At 35.3% G+C, this 17,967-nt stretch overlaps 1 protein-coding gene across 1 annotated transcript in view; it reads right to left on the bottom strand.

Annotated features, from left to right (window-relative positions):
* Dpr1 (defective proboscis extension response 1) overlaps window positions 1-17,967 on the bottom strand; it is a 1,112,753-nt gene that overhangs the window by 176,972 nt on the left and 917,814 nt on the right. Inside the window, exon 4 of the mRNA XM_076378317.1 lies at window positions 4,010-4,229. Coding sequence (XP_076234432.1) covers window positions 4,010-4,229 — 220 coding nt within the window. The remainder of the gene's footprint in view (window positions 1-4,009; window positions 4,230-17,967) is intronic.

Genomic DNA, 17,967 nt, shown 5'->3' with positions numbered 1-17,967 from the left:
GCTCAAGGGCAGGTTTGATTGCAATACATTCAGCAGAAAAGACAGACACGTGCTTGTGTAGACTTAGTAAACGGGATTTGAATAATAATGCGGAACAAACTGCACCGACCATTCCTGTCTCTTCATGTTTACTACCATCAGTAAAAACAGCTATAGAGTTGGGAGGCTTATTAACGAGGTGGCCCGAAAAGATAAAATTAGGATCTACTGCTTCCTTAAGAAGGAGACCAAGTTCAGTATTTATTTCTATCGATGGACTAAGGAAAATGTATTCACAGAGGTATGGAGCAAAGTTGTTTTCGGTTCTAAGCCAAGTTCTATGTTGTAAGCCACCAGTTTGGTTTGGAAGTATAGATCGAGCTTTGTTTACTAATTTGGGCGATCTTGTAGATTCTATGAGCCTTTGTATTAAATTATAAAAACTGTTTCCTTGTTTGAAAAATTTTTTATGAGAAAATTATTACATAGGAAAGCGGATCCATGTTGAAGCAGACACCACTTGGACTCTGCCAAAAGAACATTATTAGGGATGCTACAACTATAACCCAAGGCGATACGAAGGGTTGCAAACTGAATTCTCTCAATTCTTAACTTGAGATCCACATTCTTAGGGAAATACGTATATGTATATAGGAGCTGTAATCAATGACTGAACGAATAGGGCTTTTGTATAGAATAAGAAGAGTAAATGGGACTGCACCCCATCTTATGCCATTTCTAAATTTTAAGATGTTAAATCTATCAAAATATTTATTACGTATGTACTCAATCTGATTGCTGAATTTAAGCTGATAATCAAACCGAATGCCCAGAAGAAGAACCTGAGCACTAGATTTAATTCTATAACTGTTAATTTTGATGGATCAAACACGTGGGTAAATTCATCTTTTGTTAAAATGTATTAAAACAGTCTTTTCGAGAGATAGTGAGAGTTCAAGAAGAGTAAGATTTCTAGTAATGACAGAGACCGCATCCTCCAAGGCTTTTCTTCCAATAGTAGGAACAGAGACTTGACGAGAGATCGCGATATCAACTACAAATTGGGAAATTTGGATACAACTATCTAGTGCATTATCAATATTTTTGACATAAATATCGTAGAGAAGGGGGCTGAGTACACCACCTTGCGGTTGTCCTGTAAATACCTTCCTTGTTCTGTTTTCGATGAGTTGAGAATAAACGTAACATTCCGTTCATATGTCAAAGGACTTACAAAATCAATAATATTGCCAGGACATCCCATATCGTACAATTTCTGAAGGAGAATATTACTGTTGATATTGTTAAAAGCTCCCTTGATATTAAGGAAGCATGATAAAACATCCTTATTCATGGAGAAGGCCTCCTCAATGGTCAAAGTTAACATTGCAAGGTTGTCAGAACAGGATCTTCCGGAACGAAAACCAGCTTGAGACGGTGGTAGGAAACCAGAGGACTCTACCCACCACTGAAGTCTAAGCTTAATCACTTTTTCCAAAATTTTACAGAGGCACTATAATATTCTTATTAAATGTGAATTATAGTTTAAATATTCTTGCCTTTTGAGCTTTATTAGCTGTATCAGATTGTACTAAGGACAACTGATTTTAAAGCGATAGTAAAGCATTAATAAAAAGGTTTGAAAGGTTATGCAATTGCTGTTGCATACTTTTTAATTGTTTACGCAAAGTTTTGTCTTTCTCCTTACGTTCTTCAGAACTATGTCTAGACCGTTTGTTTTTTTTTTTTTGCTTTTTCCATCTTAAAATCTTTTAAGGAGTAATTATAAATTAAATTATTATGCAGGGAAAGATTAACACGTCCAAAGTTCTCTGCAGAACAAAACAATATGACAAGCGACGTGAATAATAAAAGATACCGCGCAAATAAGCACAATTTTCAGTTTACAAATAGCTCCGAACGTTATGAAGTCTCTGGCAATTGATAATGCTACATATAATCTCGAGAACGAGACGCTTGATGTAATACAATATAAATGTATTTCATTTAACGTTTATAATTAACAAGGGAACGTCCCAAAGTGGAAATGTCCAGTTCTGATGAAACTTGGTATGTTTGTAGATTAGCCAAAAATATTGGACATGTATTTTTTATAATCTGCTGGTATCCATGTTAAAAGGATGAAAATTACCTCACATTTGGGGATGGAAAACATTTAGTTTAATATCCCGAAAACTACTGCGTCTAACGAAATGTTGCAACAGGAGCGATTGCACATTTTTCAAAGACGAATCCACCTATATAAACAGTTTGTGAAAATATAAATTTATTAAACAAATATATTAAGAAATATTATGTTTTTATCGTTTTCGCTTACTAAATGTTGATCCATCTTTTCATAAATTTGTACGTGAATACTATGAATCAAAGCACAAAATACGAATAAAATAGAATTTTGAATTTTTACATTATAAACAAATTTCTTGTAAATTCGTTAAAGTAATATTTTATTCCAGCTCTGCTGCTACGGATAGTTACAGTATCAATAGAGGTTTAGGCACTTTCTGTCTTCCTCAGGATTTATTATCTCGTTTCGGAGGTATTGGTTCGCGATTACAATGATATCTCTTTTGAGATACGGAATATAGTTTACAAAATTTAGTTACGTTTAATCTAGGGAGAGAAGGTCTCAAATGGCTCGTCGTTAGGAGACATATACAGAAGACTTCTTCCTCCATACCACATGCTTATTGTCCTATGAAGCACTGAGTGATAAAACTGTGCACTAGACGGGCTAATTGCGCGTACGGAATACTAAAAAGTGAAAACCGAGCGTTGCGACAGCTTTTAAAGGATCGAATGGAAAGGCCGAATGAACTGTCTCAATTGATGATTACTTCTGCGAATCGCGAGTTCTGTAGTCCCGAGGTTAATAACATCTACGATTGTGATAATTTGAAAATGATAGTTTTGGTGTAACTCGAGTAATGTACCGTCGTCGCATCGAGAACATAGCTCTACCTCTCTCGTTTTCCTATCTATATAATCTATTCTAACTAATGCAAAAATATATTAGGTCGATTATCAGTCACATTTGACACCTACGGGTGAATGACCTGCTGACTTTGACAAAGTACCAAGTTACAAGGTCACACGGGTTCAGAGCAACGCTCGGAATGGAATCTTGCTTATCATATTGGAATTTACCAGAACGTAACATTAAACAAAGTTTACTGGCGAAATTCTAATTGTTTGCATATGGTAAATAATAATTATTGATGAGAAATGATTCATAAACCATCTTCACTTGCTACATTTTCTTTTACAAACATCGAACTGTTTGTAACGAATGCGAGACGTTGTGAGTATTTACTAGCGGTGTTATTATTTTATATATGTTTACTGAACAATGAACAATATATATCATAATATAATGAATGAAAGCATTACAAAAATATATACTTTTCATAAACCCACTCGTTTCAAAGCTCAATTTTGTACAAAATATAATCTAACTGGGGTTGCTATTATTTTGTTTATAGTGTCAAAATTCAAAATTGTATTTCATTCGTATTTTGTGTTTTAGACGTAATAGTTTTTGAAGTATTAAGCTAAATATGTTTTCCACTCCTAACTTTGAGTGTGATTTTCATCTCTTCACCATGGATACCGGCAGAAAAAAATACATGTCTAATATTTTTGGCTAATCTACAAACATACCAAGTTTCATCAAAATCGAACATTTACATTTCGCGATTTTCCCTTGCAAGCTAAATAACGATACCAAAGAGTTTAGATATTTGCATCTAGTAAATGTATGACTTCGTATGAGCAATTGTTTATATTTTTAAGCAAATAACATTACTACAATACTAACCATACTCTTCTTCAAATTCTTGTAAAATATATTACGATCTTTAAATTAAACATATCTAATACTGTTTGAAATTGGATTCATTTAACCCTTTCTAGATACATTATGCACTATGTAGGTGTACAATGCACCTAGCCAAGAAAACGAATGACACACCGAGTGTGCAAAATAATAAACAATAAATGGCGGGAATACCTTGACGTAAGGGCTTCACTCCATTCGCTTTCGACGGTGATACGGGGTTCGCCGTCGATGTCGTTCTCCGAATGTGGCGACGTTATTACTGGTTGATTATCACGAAACCAAGCTACTGTACCCAAATCATGAGGCCCTTGGGACATGAGGCATATCAGTGTGAGAAGGCTGCCAGTTTTCACATGAATGTCTGACGAACCATTTATCCTGGCACGAGCCTCTGTAACAAATAATATTTCCTTCAATTAATACATATACAATAGATATCAATACATTATATATGAAGATGTTTCTACACTAGGAAACAGATGGAATAGTGAACACGGTTTTGTTTCAAAAAATTGTTACAATTTAAACAGTTCCGTTTCTATTAAAAACTTTTCAATCACAATCACCATGTACTTAAAAATTGAAGTCGCATTTTTAAGAACCTTCATACAAGTTGTGCAATGTTTTGTTGTTGAGTTATTCCAATTTGAATAAAATTGTACTGGTTTCGAAGTATCCAGATTGCAAGTTACTTTCGATCCTAATTTTCATAAATACAAGAAACTACTTGTTCTTGTATACCTAATTCTCATAACTAGAAGAAGGTACTTGTTTCTATTGACTACGATGGATTTAAGCAGTTAGACTTACATTTCGTATGTAGGGCCATATAAACTGATTGTAATGTACTTACTCTGGATACTATTTTGTCGGTAATGTACACTTGATTTGAAGTAAATGGGTCGGCAAGAAAAAATCGCACATTAACTTGTTTAGAGGTTTTCAAATTGAATTCAAATGTTGTATTTTCCACGTTAAGCTGTATGTTAAGCAAGTTCCATGTTAAGCTAAGTATCAAACGGTTAATACAAATGTAGTAGCTTTAGTTGGCTTAAAAGTTCATAATACAAAAAATATTTGTAATTTATTATGTCTGAGCTTTCCTCTAAAAAATTACTACTCTTTTTAAAAATCAGTTTTACTGTACCTACAGATGTACCTAAATAGTTTTTTAAAAAGTTGTATTATACCTACAGAAAAATACGTTTGTCACTTAAAAAAAAATATGTTCCCGCAATCAAATACTTGTGTTTCTAACGGTAGGTCAGCAGACGGAGCAAGAGGAATATTTGAAAGTTGAAGAGTAGATAATGTCTACGTGCGGCAGCAGTCAAAGCATTCAAACATTCAATGATTCCTTCACATCGCTTTTAAAGACTATTAACATTCGCTGTGAGTACCTATATTACAATTCGAGGAAATACTTAGGTGGATTTACTTAATTGAAATACCCTGTATGCTCATTAATATACTAATTGAGTTCTCCTGACGATAAGAACGGGAGTGGGAAAATCCTCAAAGGCCGTAAGTCCTTGTTTCAACAACGCTGATGCAGGTGGGAAAGGTGGTCGTTGGAAAAGCATGGCACGGGCACTATACGGGTAGGACTGAACAGTCGTCAATGGAATCACTGACACAGCATAGACACGATACGGCTATGTGGGAATCATCTTTTATAATTCCTATTTCGATTTTCTACAAAGTTCAACATATTCGGAATTATGTAAATTGTACAGAAAAAATAAGCATACATATGAATTAGAAACTTAATATCTATGACCGTTCACAAGCGTCGTGTTTGTTGTATTCATATAACATGGTAGTATCTCTATTGCTTTCACTCAGATAAAGCTCCACGCCGTATCTAGTTATAGACATTAGTGGGAGATTTTTATAAATGCGGGACTTCAATCATCAACTCATTTTCATCATGAAGCGGGATATTCCGCAAGAAATGTAAGGTCTGTATCACTAAACGCTGAATAATTCGCGTACGAGCACGAAAAGAAACTGTTGTCGGTGAAAAAGGTTAGGTCGTGCAATAAGAATCGTGATGCAAATAGTTTAAATACATGGTAATTTCGTCCGTGAAAAAAAATTTGTAAAGAACCTAAAACCGTTTGAATATCTATTATTTTTTAAAGCAACACTATCTCTACTTTTCTATCTACTTCATAGTGTAGAAACATTTTCGTGGACATGCAATCTAGCGATGTGAAAATAGAGGGTTCGCTCTTTAACATATTGCATGTGGGAAACGTACTTTTACGTTTTTCGCAGTCTGTCACTGGAGCACGGGTCATGTAAAAGTACGTATTTAGTAGATTTGTGCTACAGAGCCGGTATCGTATAAATACGATGGGCACTGTATGTATGGTGTTTGTGTTGCTAGACAATGGTTTGCATTGTTTTTTTTCAGAAGTTTAATTTGTCGAGTTACTAGCACCAGAACGACTTATTGCGATTTTACTGAATGACCAAACTCCGGCAAGATCCACGGAAAAACGCCCGCTGCACGCGTAAGTCCGCAGCGAAATATACCCGCATGCAATGTGTTAAAATAACTCAAGAAATAGTAGTATATAACTTTTTTCACGAAACTACAATGCAGACATTTGGCAAGACCAGGTCATGGACCTACAGTACCGTACATAAAGTAGACTTATGCATACAGTGATTGAAAATGTAGCGGAAGGGATCTGAGGTAGTTCCGCCATATTGTCCCGTTCCATTAGTAGTGCCATCTATGCCATGCCGCGGCAAATATTTGATTTTCATAGATCTTAAGGGCCTAGGATCAGATATGTCAGGGCGGTGACATTACCGACAAAATTAGGCAAAAACAGAGGTTTACGCGCTGACGCTTTACGTCCTTATATTGAAACATTTTGAGATGGAAAAGGACTCATTCGATAGAGGAAGGTTCAATCTAGCCCGCTCTGGTCATTATTTAATCAGCTTCTGCTGATGTTCAGTAATATGAGTGTTCAAAGTAAAGCAAAAATCGACAAATTCACAGTCATGAAATCAAAGCATTTTTAGCTAATTTAGGGATTGTTCTGAGCGAAATCATGACCAGAGCGGGCTAGATTGAACCTTCCTCTATCGAATGAGTCCTTTTCCATCTCAAAACCTTCCAATATAAGGACGTAAAGCGTCAGCGCGATTTTGCAGTGCTTTTTGCGAGGTTAGAGATAAAACAGAGTAAAAAAGTGACAAGTTCAGTTCCGCTTGAACAGACCAGGCGGCGCCTAATCAGGAGGCCCGTGCTGCCCTGAGTTGGCACGCGAGTTTCGAGAATTTGACGTACCACTACACATGCAACTATACGAGCTGCGTGTTTCGTTCATGTCCCACAAGAAGTCCCATGAAAACTCATTCCGAGTGACATTGTAAGGTTCGAACAGAAAGTGAGCTCGGCGGTTCGGACCGCTTCGGACGGCTTCGGAAAGATTCGGAAAGAAGCTTGAAACGCTTAGGTCCAAGTCACCGGCAAGCGCAACGAGGCACACGCAATCTTTTTGATATAGATATTTTCACGTTTCGACTCGAATGGAGTTTCTTCGGTCAGATCTCCAAAATTTTTATGAAATTTTGAGGGATGAGTTTAAAGATCAAACGATGACATTCTCTGTGTATTTTGTATGAAAAATTAAATTAAAACTAGTTTATGTACAAGCTGATACAATCGAGAAAGAGCGATTCTACATGCAATAATAAACTAAAAATAAAGAATATAAATTGTTTATAATATTTATATGTTCTTAGGTCTGGGTTAGGTCTGGGTTAGGTCTGGATATAAACAAAATGAAAGGAGTCATTGCTAAAAATACATTAATTTAATATGTTTACTTTTTAATTATAATAATTTATAATTAAATTTTCCCCTCCGTTCCCGCCTCTTCCCCCAGGCCAGGATCGCAGTTGCTGCCGCGACCCCGACTGCGGCTTCTCCCATACTTCCGCTTGCAGATTTTCTTTTTAAAGTCCCGAAATTACAATATGAAAAATAGACACATGTTATTCACAAAGTTTACTTCGTTCTTGAACAAAAAATGAATAGATAAATTACTTAGCGCTTTAGCATAAGATCGCCTATGATCTACGTATCTTTTGTCGTCATGCCTCCTCTAAAGCTAGCGCCGACGCCGACGCCGACGCCGACGCCGGAGTCAGTGCAAGCTTTAGAGGAGGCATGACGACAAAAGATAGGTAGATCATAGGCGATCTTATGCTAAAGCGCTAAGTAATTTATCTATTCATTTTTTGTTCAAGAACGAAGTAAATTTCGTAAATAACATGTGTCTATTTTTCATATTACAGTTCTGGGATTTTAAAAAGAAAGTCCGTAAATGGAAGTATGGGAGAAGCCGCGGTCGGGGTCGCAGCGGCAACCGAGATTCTGATGATTATTATAAATATATTAAATTAATGTATTTTTAGCAACGTCTCCTCTTATTTTGTATATACCCAGAGCTAACCCTGACCTAACCCAGACCAAACCGGAAGGAGAAACGAATTGGAAATAATTCGCCACATATACAAAGAGATAACTAAAATTCGTTTACTGTTATTGTTTGTAAGTAAATTAATATGAAATCATCATGAACTTGTTTTAATTGTTTTTTAAAGGCTGGTATCAAGAACGTAGAAAGTGTAAAACTTGTAAGTATATCATCTTTTACATTCAAGTTACATAAACTCGAAAAGTAATTTTTATTAAACTGATTTAGTTTTGCAGATAAACCAGAGTTTCCACTCGAAATATTTTACGAGTGACTCGTGCCGCTCAATGCCGCTTGCGGGCGACTTGGACCAAACCACAATAGCGGTTTAGAAACACGAGAGTAAGATTTGACATTTGCCTTCTCTCTCGTCTTTCCGAAGCTATCCGAAGTGATCCGAAGGGCCGAATTCACGTACATACGGCTCGTATAGTAGTGTGTATAGTGGAGGGGGAATCATAGTGTGGCTCCATCTCGCATTCATTAGGCAGCCACATGTCTGTGGATAATTTTATTTCTGTAAAGAAAACTGTAACGGCAGATACCGACCAAGAAATCTCGTAAAGTCACGTGACTACCCTAAGCCCTTAAACTAAACTCTAACTTCTATACTAATTACTTTATACGTGAAACTTTATTATCAAGAATATGCTGTAACATTTTTAGAATATTTTAAAACAGATTAAAATTTTGGTACGAGACATTCTGCCTAATAAGAACAAACTCACAGAAGCCAAGTTTTGAGAAAAATTCTTATAGTATCTTTTATTATTAATCGCTGTAATTAATTACACGTACTGCGCGAATCGTCTCATATGTAGGATACATGAAGGAATAATATATTCAGCAACCAGAGAATACAATTAACTTATTAAAATACTATTTCTTACTATTTACATATTTTGAATTTTTCTTACAAACATAATGTATTCCAACTTTTACGTAATTTTCCTTACGCATACTGTAGTTCTGTAATCCACTTTGATCATTCGCATAATCTATTAAACTTTAAATTATTAATTTCTAGTTTTCTTAGTATCATATTACACATATAATTAAAATTGTTAATATTATTTTTTGAATAAGGAAAAACTTAATTATTTTCTCTCTTACACGGCAAATTGTTACAACATCCTCTACTAATTTTTACGATTTTTCGCTGTAATCAGATTGTGTTATGCATTATACTTAATTGTTTTTAAACTACTTATGCATTCTGTGCACTGTATCTTTGTGCATAATTTTTTCACTATCCATCAGACAATATATACAATAATTCGGTCAGAAAATAAAGAAAATGCATGGGAATTTATGTTTTATATGGCATATGAATGAATATTTATTATATTATTTAGCTCATTCATTTCCGGATACTTTTTGTGAATATTATCTAAATTATTTGTATTAATATTCCCTGTTATTGAAGCGTTAATAATTTCGTGAGATTTTGCCGAACTGTAACATAGAATTGGATTATCATTTAAAAGTGTACAGTTTCCTATATCTATGCTCTTGACTTCATTATGTATTAACAATTTTTTGTAAGCAGATTTAAGGCCGTCGCACACCTAACAGCACAGCATGTTAGGAACAACAACTTTCAGATGTCCGCGCGTCGATGCTGTTTGTCGCACATCTATCGATACGGTATCGATACAGTATCCTTGCAACATCGCTACGACATCTGTACTGATACTTTTACCGAATACTTTCTTACATCTGATGGAGCAGTCGATTGGCAAAATAACATTTAAGTTTATACTTATAATATAATAAAAGAAAGTTAATTTGTGCTTTGAAATGCATTGTCGTTATTGTAATTATCTGATTCTTTCAATTGCAGAGATATTTCACACCAAACTTGGTCTTTAGTTTTAGTATCACTGTATTGTGCATGACTTACGTCATATAAGAAAGGATATTGACGAACTAATTCTATTAATTTTTCGTTATCCATTATATGGAAGACCGCAGTACACGTACCAGTAGCACACAATCCGCATGCTATCGTCATCTAATCGGCAAAATATTCATGCCAAGAATGTTGTTGCTGTCGATGCGGTATGGAGGACTTTCGATACGGTGCTGTTATCGATAAGTGTGCGCACTTCCATTTAAACTACATGTAATAATGTGAATATGCTGACGTTGGACCTATGCTGTTCATGTGCTGTGATGTTTGGTGTGCGATGACCTTTAAACGCACAGACCCAACGCTACGACTCCAAAAAGACGCTTTACTATTATTACATATTCGGAAGAAGAGACTTCAGGCGTGGCCGTCAGGCGTGAAGGTCACTAATGTTTAGACCAGCGGTTGATCAATAGATCGTTCTGGTTTTATTGAGTTTGCACGTGGTGTGTCGACTAAGGTTTGATTCGAAGGACCAGAGACATCCATGAAGTCTAAGTTGTACCTAAACTTTATTTTGATAAATCTGTTTTTATACAAAAATACTCTCAGAGGCCGGAGGAAATATTAATAAATAGGAGCCCTCGTTGCTCCTTCCAAGGAAGCCCCTTTGTGGTAGGTTATGCCCAAACTCTCACCACAAACATGGGAAGTAAGCCGACAAGTAAGTTGTCGACAGCGCGTGGGGGTAATTCAGATGCGGAATGAACGTAAAATGCACGTGGCTATGTTCCGTGGGGTGACATCACTTCGGAAAGGCCCAAGGGGCGGAGGACCCCAAAGGTAGCCCCCTTCCCAGCCTCGCATCGCAAATCTGATCTACCAAATGTCACATAATTATGATCATCTTAACAATTGAGATGTTCTCTTATTTCTATTTAATTTTTTTATTCCATTTTATTAGATATTTATGTACTTTTTACTTGCATTAATGTGCAAAGTTAATGTGAACTAATAACTTTTTATAGTTATTATTTATATTTAACTTTTATGTACTGTTATAATGTTTTATGTTGTTCCGTTCCGAACAAAATTTTAATTTTTTGTATTGCTCTGCAATAAAGTGCCTTGATAATACATGCATGTATTATGGGTTTATCCCTAAATCAAGTGCTGTTGCAGATTAATTCGCTACGAACTAGATGAAATCGAAATCCCTTTTCCCTTGGAATCGTCGTCGTAATATGAGTAGCCTTACAAAGAGACAGTCAGTCGCGTAAATTTCTGTGCAAATATATAATAGCCTTGCAACGTTCAGAGTAGACGAAGCGTGTAGATTAAATTTTTGTATGCGTAGTGTCTCCTGATAACGCTAGCCGTGTGGGAATCTCCCTGGTCAGGAGCGCTACAAAAGTTGCGAATACCATATGCAAGCCATAGAGCAAGCCTAAAAATTGACAAAGACAAGGAGAAACCCCATCACTCGGTTGTCGGAGGATAGAGAAGACTCAAAGAGTAGGGAAATGTACTGCGTGGAAGAAATACTAGAAATGAGCTGAGAACGCGGTAACATATCATAAATAATCTTTTAATAATCTTTTCTTCCGAAAATCAAACTGTAGTAATTACACTCACCTATAGAATGAACCACAAATTGCGCGGCACAAGATGACTGATACCTTAGTTTCCTTTTCCGTCTTTTGCTTTCCGTTTTTGAAGTATAATTAACCTTGGGACGAACGGAACTCGTTATTTTTAAGCACACATAATGCAGCATGCAAATTACTTGTACGTTTATATTAAGGATCCTAGAAATCGTTTTACTGCTTTACGGTTATTGTGAACATGTGCATTTTCCCAACTCAATAGCGATAAACCTGGGAAATTCGCGAGACCTGTTAGGTGTGGTCTGCTGTACGCGCTACGCTTGGGAACTGTCATCCCCTCAGGGTCCTCCATGGCAGCCCCAACCTCACTTTTGTTAAGGTGGGTGGCAACAGTGACAAACCAAAGTCACCAACCACAATTTCCAGGTTCCTGATTTGCCCATCATGCATTCACCTATTTTGCAAACTTAGCGGTAAGAGCTTCATGCGCTGCCAGAATTTTTAGAGTAGAAGTAACGTGGCTCTAACATACAGTAATTCAAAAAGTGATAATCTTTCGGCTTAGTGTTTGAATACTTGTGAGTGCCTACATATATGTTATTTATCAATATGTTATTTGATATTATGATATTATTTCTGAAAGTTACTCAATTTGAACGGTGACTTTAACAATATATTTGATGGTCCTTGAAATGGGTGAATGTGCCTTTTCGTAAATACTTGTTTTTTTTTTATTATAAAAAATATTGTTATAATACATATGTAACAACCTATCAGAACTTTGTATATTCATGTTTAGAGACCAGCTTTGATTCTATCAGAACCAAACATCAGCTGTATAGAGAGTTGCGAATAAACTTATACTCGCCTTGCCAGAAAAGTAGTTAAGTAGGACTTTGAACAGGCGCCGCTAGTGTCAGAGGGATGGCAGAAAGTCACAATTAAAGTATAATGTAATTTTTTAAGTATATCAGTCTATACATGCACGTATGTATGCCACAGTACAACTTAGCGTCACTGCCTAATCGTGACTTTCTATTTTTACTGTCCCTTCGACACTACCATCGCCTGTTAAAAGACATATTTAATTACATTTCTGGCAAGGTAAATATGTATAAACTAATTCAAAATTTTGTATATCGGCCCTATCTAGTTCTGACAAAATCAATACAGGTCTTTGTAGATTAGTGAGACAACATACTTACTCTTATGATACCTACATAACAAAATTAACTAGCAGAATAGTATTAGCAAAATATATTTATTTTATCAAAGTGTAATCAAATTGTCTACTTGTGTATTGAATCTTTGAACCAAGGTTCTTCGTTTTACAAGTGTTGTGATTCTAGCCACATGAGTAATTTTCGACATAATATCAAAAATAATAGTATTTATTTATTGCATAAAGAATAGTATAATAGGTAGACACAGAATCAGATAAATATCAACTATTCCAGTTATATGCGTCGATTTTTCAACCTGATAAACCGGTCTATAGAACTCAAAGTATTAAAGACATAAATATACTTTACTATTGGCGCTGTTACAACAGCATCGAAAACATGAAATGGACAACTTTTTCATCTGATAATAATAATCGTCTATTGTAAGTGCACCGAAGAGATAAATAATATCTAACTTCGGCGAGCGGTGTGGTCGTCGTTGACACAAAGCTTTTGTCACGAATTAAAGGATTACACGTGAACAACAGAACAGAACTACGGAAAATAAATCAGCTGCGGATTTATGTCTAAATAAATCGCGTTTTCTTCAGGCGCTTCTCCGCCTGGTTGAAAGCATTCTTGATGCATTGCGCATAACACCGCAAACGTTATTAATATGCGCGTATCCTTCCCCGTGTCCAGAGTGTTTCAATCTCTCGTGGGATTCGCAGCCGGAAACGCGTGACGCTCGCCACAGGCGAGAAATCCACCGCGAATAAGTACCCGCTGAAAGCCAACAGCATTTTCGGAAAGCGGAGCTTAAACAGCTTTCGACTGCTTTTCATGAAATCCCTCGCTAACGCTACTCACTAGTCACCTTCCTAGATTAGCTGGCTCAATTACCATTTCATAGGGATGTTTCAACTCAGTTACTACAGTACGATTTTTCAGAGTTGAGCTCTGTGCGTGCCAAGCGGCCGTCATATGGCTCGGCAGGGACTCGACACCAGCGCTAGATGTGTATTCCAAACAACGTTGTTAGATTGTGTAGTTAATCGAATCTCTCTTTCTTTCCTCAGGAGCAAGTGCACCTTCTCAGTGATTCGATAAAACAGATTCCTTCATCTGCAAGACAGCTCATGCTACAGTCCGATTTTCTACAGTTAAGCCTTAGTGGCCGGGTTCTCTAACTTGCGATGTTGTCACTTCTCTAGCAGCACTTCTACACTTTTACACTTGCTCACAAAGCAACAAATATAAAATAGACAGAATTACGTACTAGACATTAAAAGAAAGTTTCAAATTAAAATAAGGTAATCCTTATTTTAATAAAATGTCTGTAATAATTATAAACTATCTTCTCCTTGAGAAACAGTAATTTAATTAGACTGTGGGTTACATAAACAATCTTCCTAGTTTCAAGAGTGAAAGAATTTTCCTAGTTCTAGTTACTTTACCTTATACATCAAACGTTTTCGCTTCTCATGAAAAATATAATAATTTTGGTTAATGTAAATAATATTAGGTTCTATTAGGTAATTGATTTCCTATAAACATTTCAGTTTATTGCACACGTAATATTTGTTTTACACGCGTTTGCTGTAGTACACCTACATGCACTTTGTATTGCAGAATGATATACACATGATTAGATAATGTATTGAATAAGTAAAATCCAAAATAAACTCAACTCATTCTTCTTAGTCTCAATAAATTTTATTGGTTAAACAGAGTATAGAGTGTCTTACATAATGGGGACATGTTGCATCCTTAAAACGTTAAGTTTACACATACAATTTTATTTATTAATGCACCTAAACCATTTAATAAGAAATTATTGAGTAACTTATAGTGTAAAACTACTATAATTATTTAAAAGTTATTGCAATTTAAAGTTTCCTTAGCCCATTTATTATTTATTGAATATTATTTATAATATTATTAATATTATTATAATGTTTCAATGATTCTTCACTGCGCATAAAACACTTTCTCTATCCTTTTCTTTCTTTATTATTTAAGACATGAATTGAGTAGTATCTACAGTAGTTCATAACAGGGTAATTATGTACTTTTGAGGATTCAACTCCGATGACTTTGACTTTGACATATGCTGTCAAAGACACTTTTCTGAGTAACACCTCAAAGAAGCTTTAGTCGTTCGTTATTTATTAAAAAGTTATTCGTTATTAAAAACAGAACTTTTAAAAAAAAAATGTTTCAATTTATGTAAATGTTAATCATTGTACATATTTATGAAATAAGAATCTGCCGCTACACGCCTCCTTGAAAAAAAGTATCTTATCCTAAGTTTAGTCCGACATAGGTTAGGGTTAGATTTTTCTTGGAGGTGCAAGATAAGTGGCGAAGCCTATCCCCATCTATACAAGGTGTCCCTAACTAAGTGCGGGAGCTGGAAATGGGAGATTCCTGGGGTAATTCTAAACAACATTTTCCTTAGCAGAAATATCCTCCGAAGCTTTGTTAATGAGTTATTAACGAAAAACCCGGACCAATCAGAGAGCGCGAATAGCGAGCGCTCGGCCGACCAGCGACAGGTCACAAGCTACGCGGAGCGTCTGCTATTCACCGTGCTCGAGGCTTGTACAAGAAACTCAAAATGTTAACGTCAATGCTCAATTTCTCCTAAACTATTGGATGAAAAATTATAAAAAAAATCAGGGCCACGTTAACTATTGAGACACATATTATAAAATTTCTTCAGTTTTTTAAATTAATTATCCAAATTGTAAAAAATACAAAACGAAGAAAATGACTTTTAAAATGCCAATTTAGTAAAGTAATGCCATAGTAAAAAAAATAAAAAGCAATGTTTTCGTAGTTCCTATGGATTGTACGTTATTTTATTGTGTATCAAAACATTGAAAACTGTACAAGAATACTTATTTTATAATGAATGAACGAAAATTGGACATATTAGTTGCCGTAATCAGTAAAAAGTACGAAAACATTGACTTCGTACTTGTTGTTTAAAATCATCCCAGGAATCTCCCATTTCCGGCTCCCGCACTTAGTTTGGGACATCCTGTATATTTCATGAATTGCCTATATCTACATATTAACTGATTTCAGTGATTTTTGAATTTCCACTTAAAACTCGCTAAAGAATAGTGTTTTCTTGCTGTCGCGGTGATTTGTCGCACCGCGTTGCAGCAATAAGGATAATTCCCAATTTTCAATTGTGAAAAACAAGGATGGACATACCAACGCAGCAAATTGACGGCACGTTTGCGACAAATTCACGCAAAACGGCGAAACATCTGCGTTGTTTTGAAAATACGTAAACGTGCCGCTAAGTTATAGTGCTCGTATGTTTTTCCTTGTTTGTTACAATTTAGAATTGGGAGTTGTCTTTATTGCTACAATGCGCTGCAGCAAATAGCTGCGGCGGCAAAAAAACACTCGTCTGCAGCGAGTTTAATAGTCCGGCCGTCTATTGGCGGCCGAAAGTTTAATCTAGTCTGACCTAATCTAATCTACCGATAGGGTAGAGCCTCTTCCCCGCTCTCGCGATAAACTTTTAAACAAATTATGCTACTAAAAAATCACTGCGTAAAAGAAATGAATGGTCACGACTTTTATGGGTAAATCTACATTCTTGGATCGGAAGATATTTGCAAAAATATCTGTCCGCAAAATTGTTTATAATACTCAGAATTAAAATCAGAATCGTTTTAACAACGATACCGAAAATACCGATACCGATGTCTGAGTAATCGTTCGTTTTCTTCACATCTTATTTGAAGTTTTTAATTTTTAGTCTATTACGGTGAAGCAGTGATATTTGTTATAGATATTTCAGTTTTTGGTCTATAGTTCTTTACTATTAATGTTATTTAGAGTTTTTTTTATTTTTAGCGAATTTGTAGCAATTAAGACTTAATGTTCCGAAAAATAGGATAAAAAATAAGATAGAAATAGGATAAAAAAACAGGAGATAAAAATTTGAACATTGAATTGGTAAGATGGTAAATACATAGTATTTATTTATAGGCACTACAGTACTGCGTCATAAAAGATAAATGTTAATGTACAAAAAATGGCGATAAACTTCAACACTCGGAAAAAATTACCTTCAGAGAAGAAAATATAAATTATAATATTGTTAACTTTGAACCAAACAAATTTGTCCTAACACGTTTTTTTTTGTATCAGCAAAAATAACGAAAATAGTTCAATGCGCAGGAAAACATAAACACCTTGTTCATTATCATTATTATACCGAGTATTTCCCTTAAGTGAAACGGTGAAATATGTCGTGAATGAATAGTATGATTCAATTAGGTATCATATATTGTAATTTTTGCAGTTCGGTTCTAGAAACGCGTCACCTCTTCAGCAGTCAGGTAAACATGAATTGCTGTCAAGATTATGAAGTGCCATTCAAGAGAGTATAAATGGACAAGCAGTAATAATTTAAAGCAGTAATAGGATGACGATTTTTAATGATGACGGACATCATTAAGAATGCATAATTTTTTTGTTTCTAATATTTTCTTTTCAACATTTTTTAAATACTTTTTCATTGTCCGAAGATAATTTTTGATTGCCTCCCGGGATGAAGATATTATTTACTTTACTACAAAATAGGTGGCAATGCCGAAAAGGAACGTGACTGATGCTGGCTTCCCACTCAAATTTATTGAACACCGGTCATACTAAGATTCAATGAAGCCTTATAAATCATTACAGTGCAATAATCAAGGCTACATTTATAGAGGTATGTACTAACCCTAACATAAGAAGAGTTAAGGACTCTAATCTTTATTTCAAACTAGTAGACTAATGGGTGTCAACGGGCAATTCGTGTTTATTTGACTACGGAAGAATTTACGTGTTTCTGGATTTATACTGCAAGAAATTACCACGTATCCTACCTCGTTGGATTCGTCTTTACAACTACTATCATATAATAAAGAAAAGTATAAGGTTCCATTAAAAAAAATTATTATGTTTCCATATCTCTCCCACTACTCCATCT

Source organism: Calliopsis andreniformis, chromosome 5 (assembly GCF_051401765.1).
Source record: "Calliopsis andreniformis isolate RMS-2024a chromosome 5, iyCalAndr_principal, whole genome shotgun sequence".
Taxonomy (NCBI): Eukaryota; Metazoa; Arthropoda; class Insecta; order Hymenoptera; family Andrenidae; genus Calliopsis; species Calliopsis andreniformis.
The sequence above is the reverse complement of the archived record's forward strand: the minus strand, read 5'-3'. Positions and strand labels throughout refer to the sequence as shown.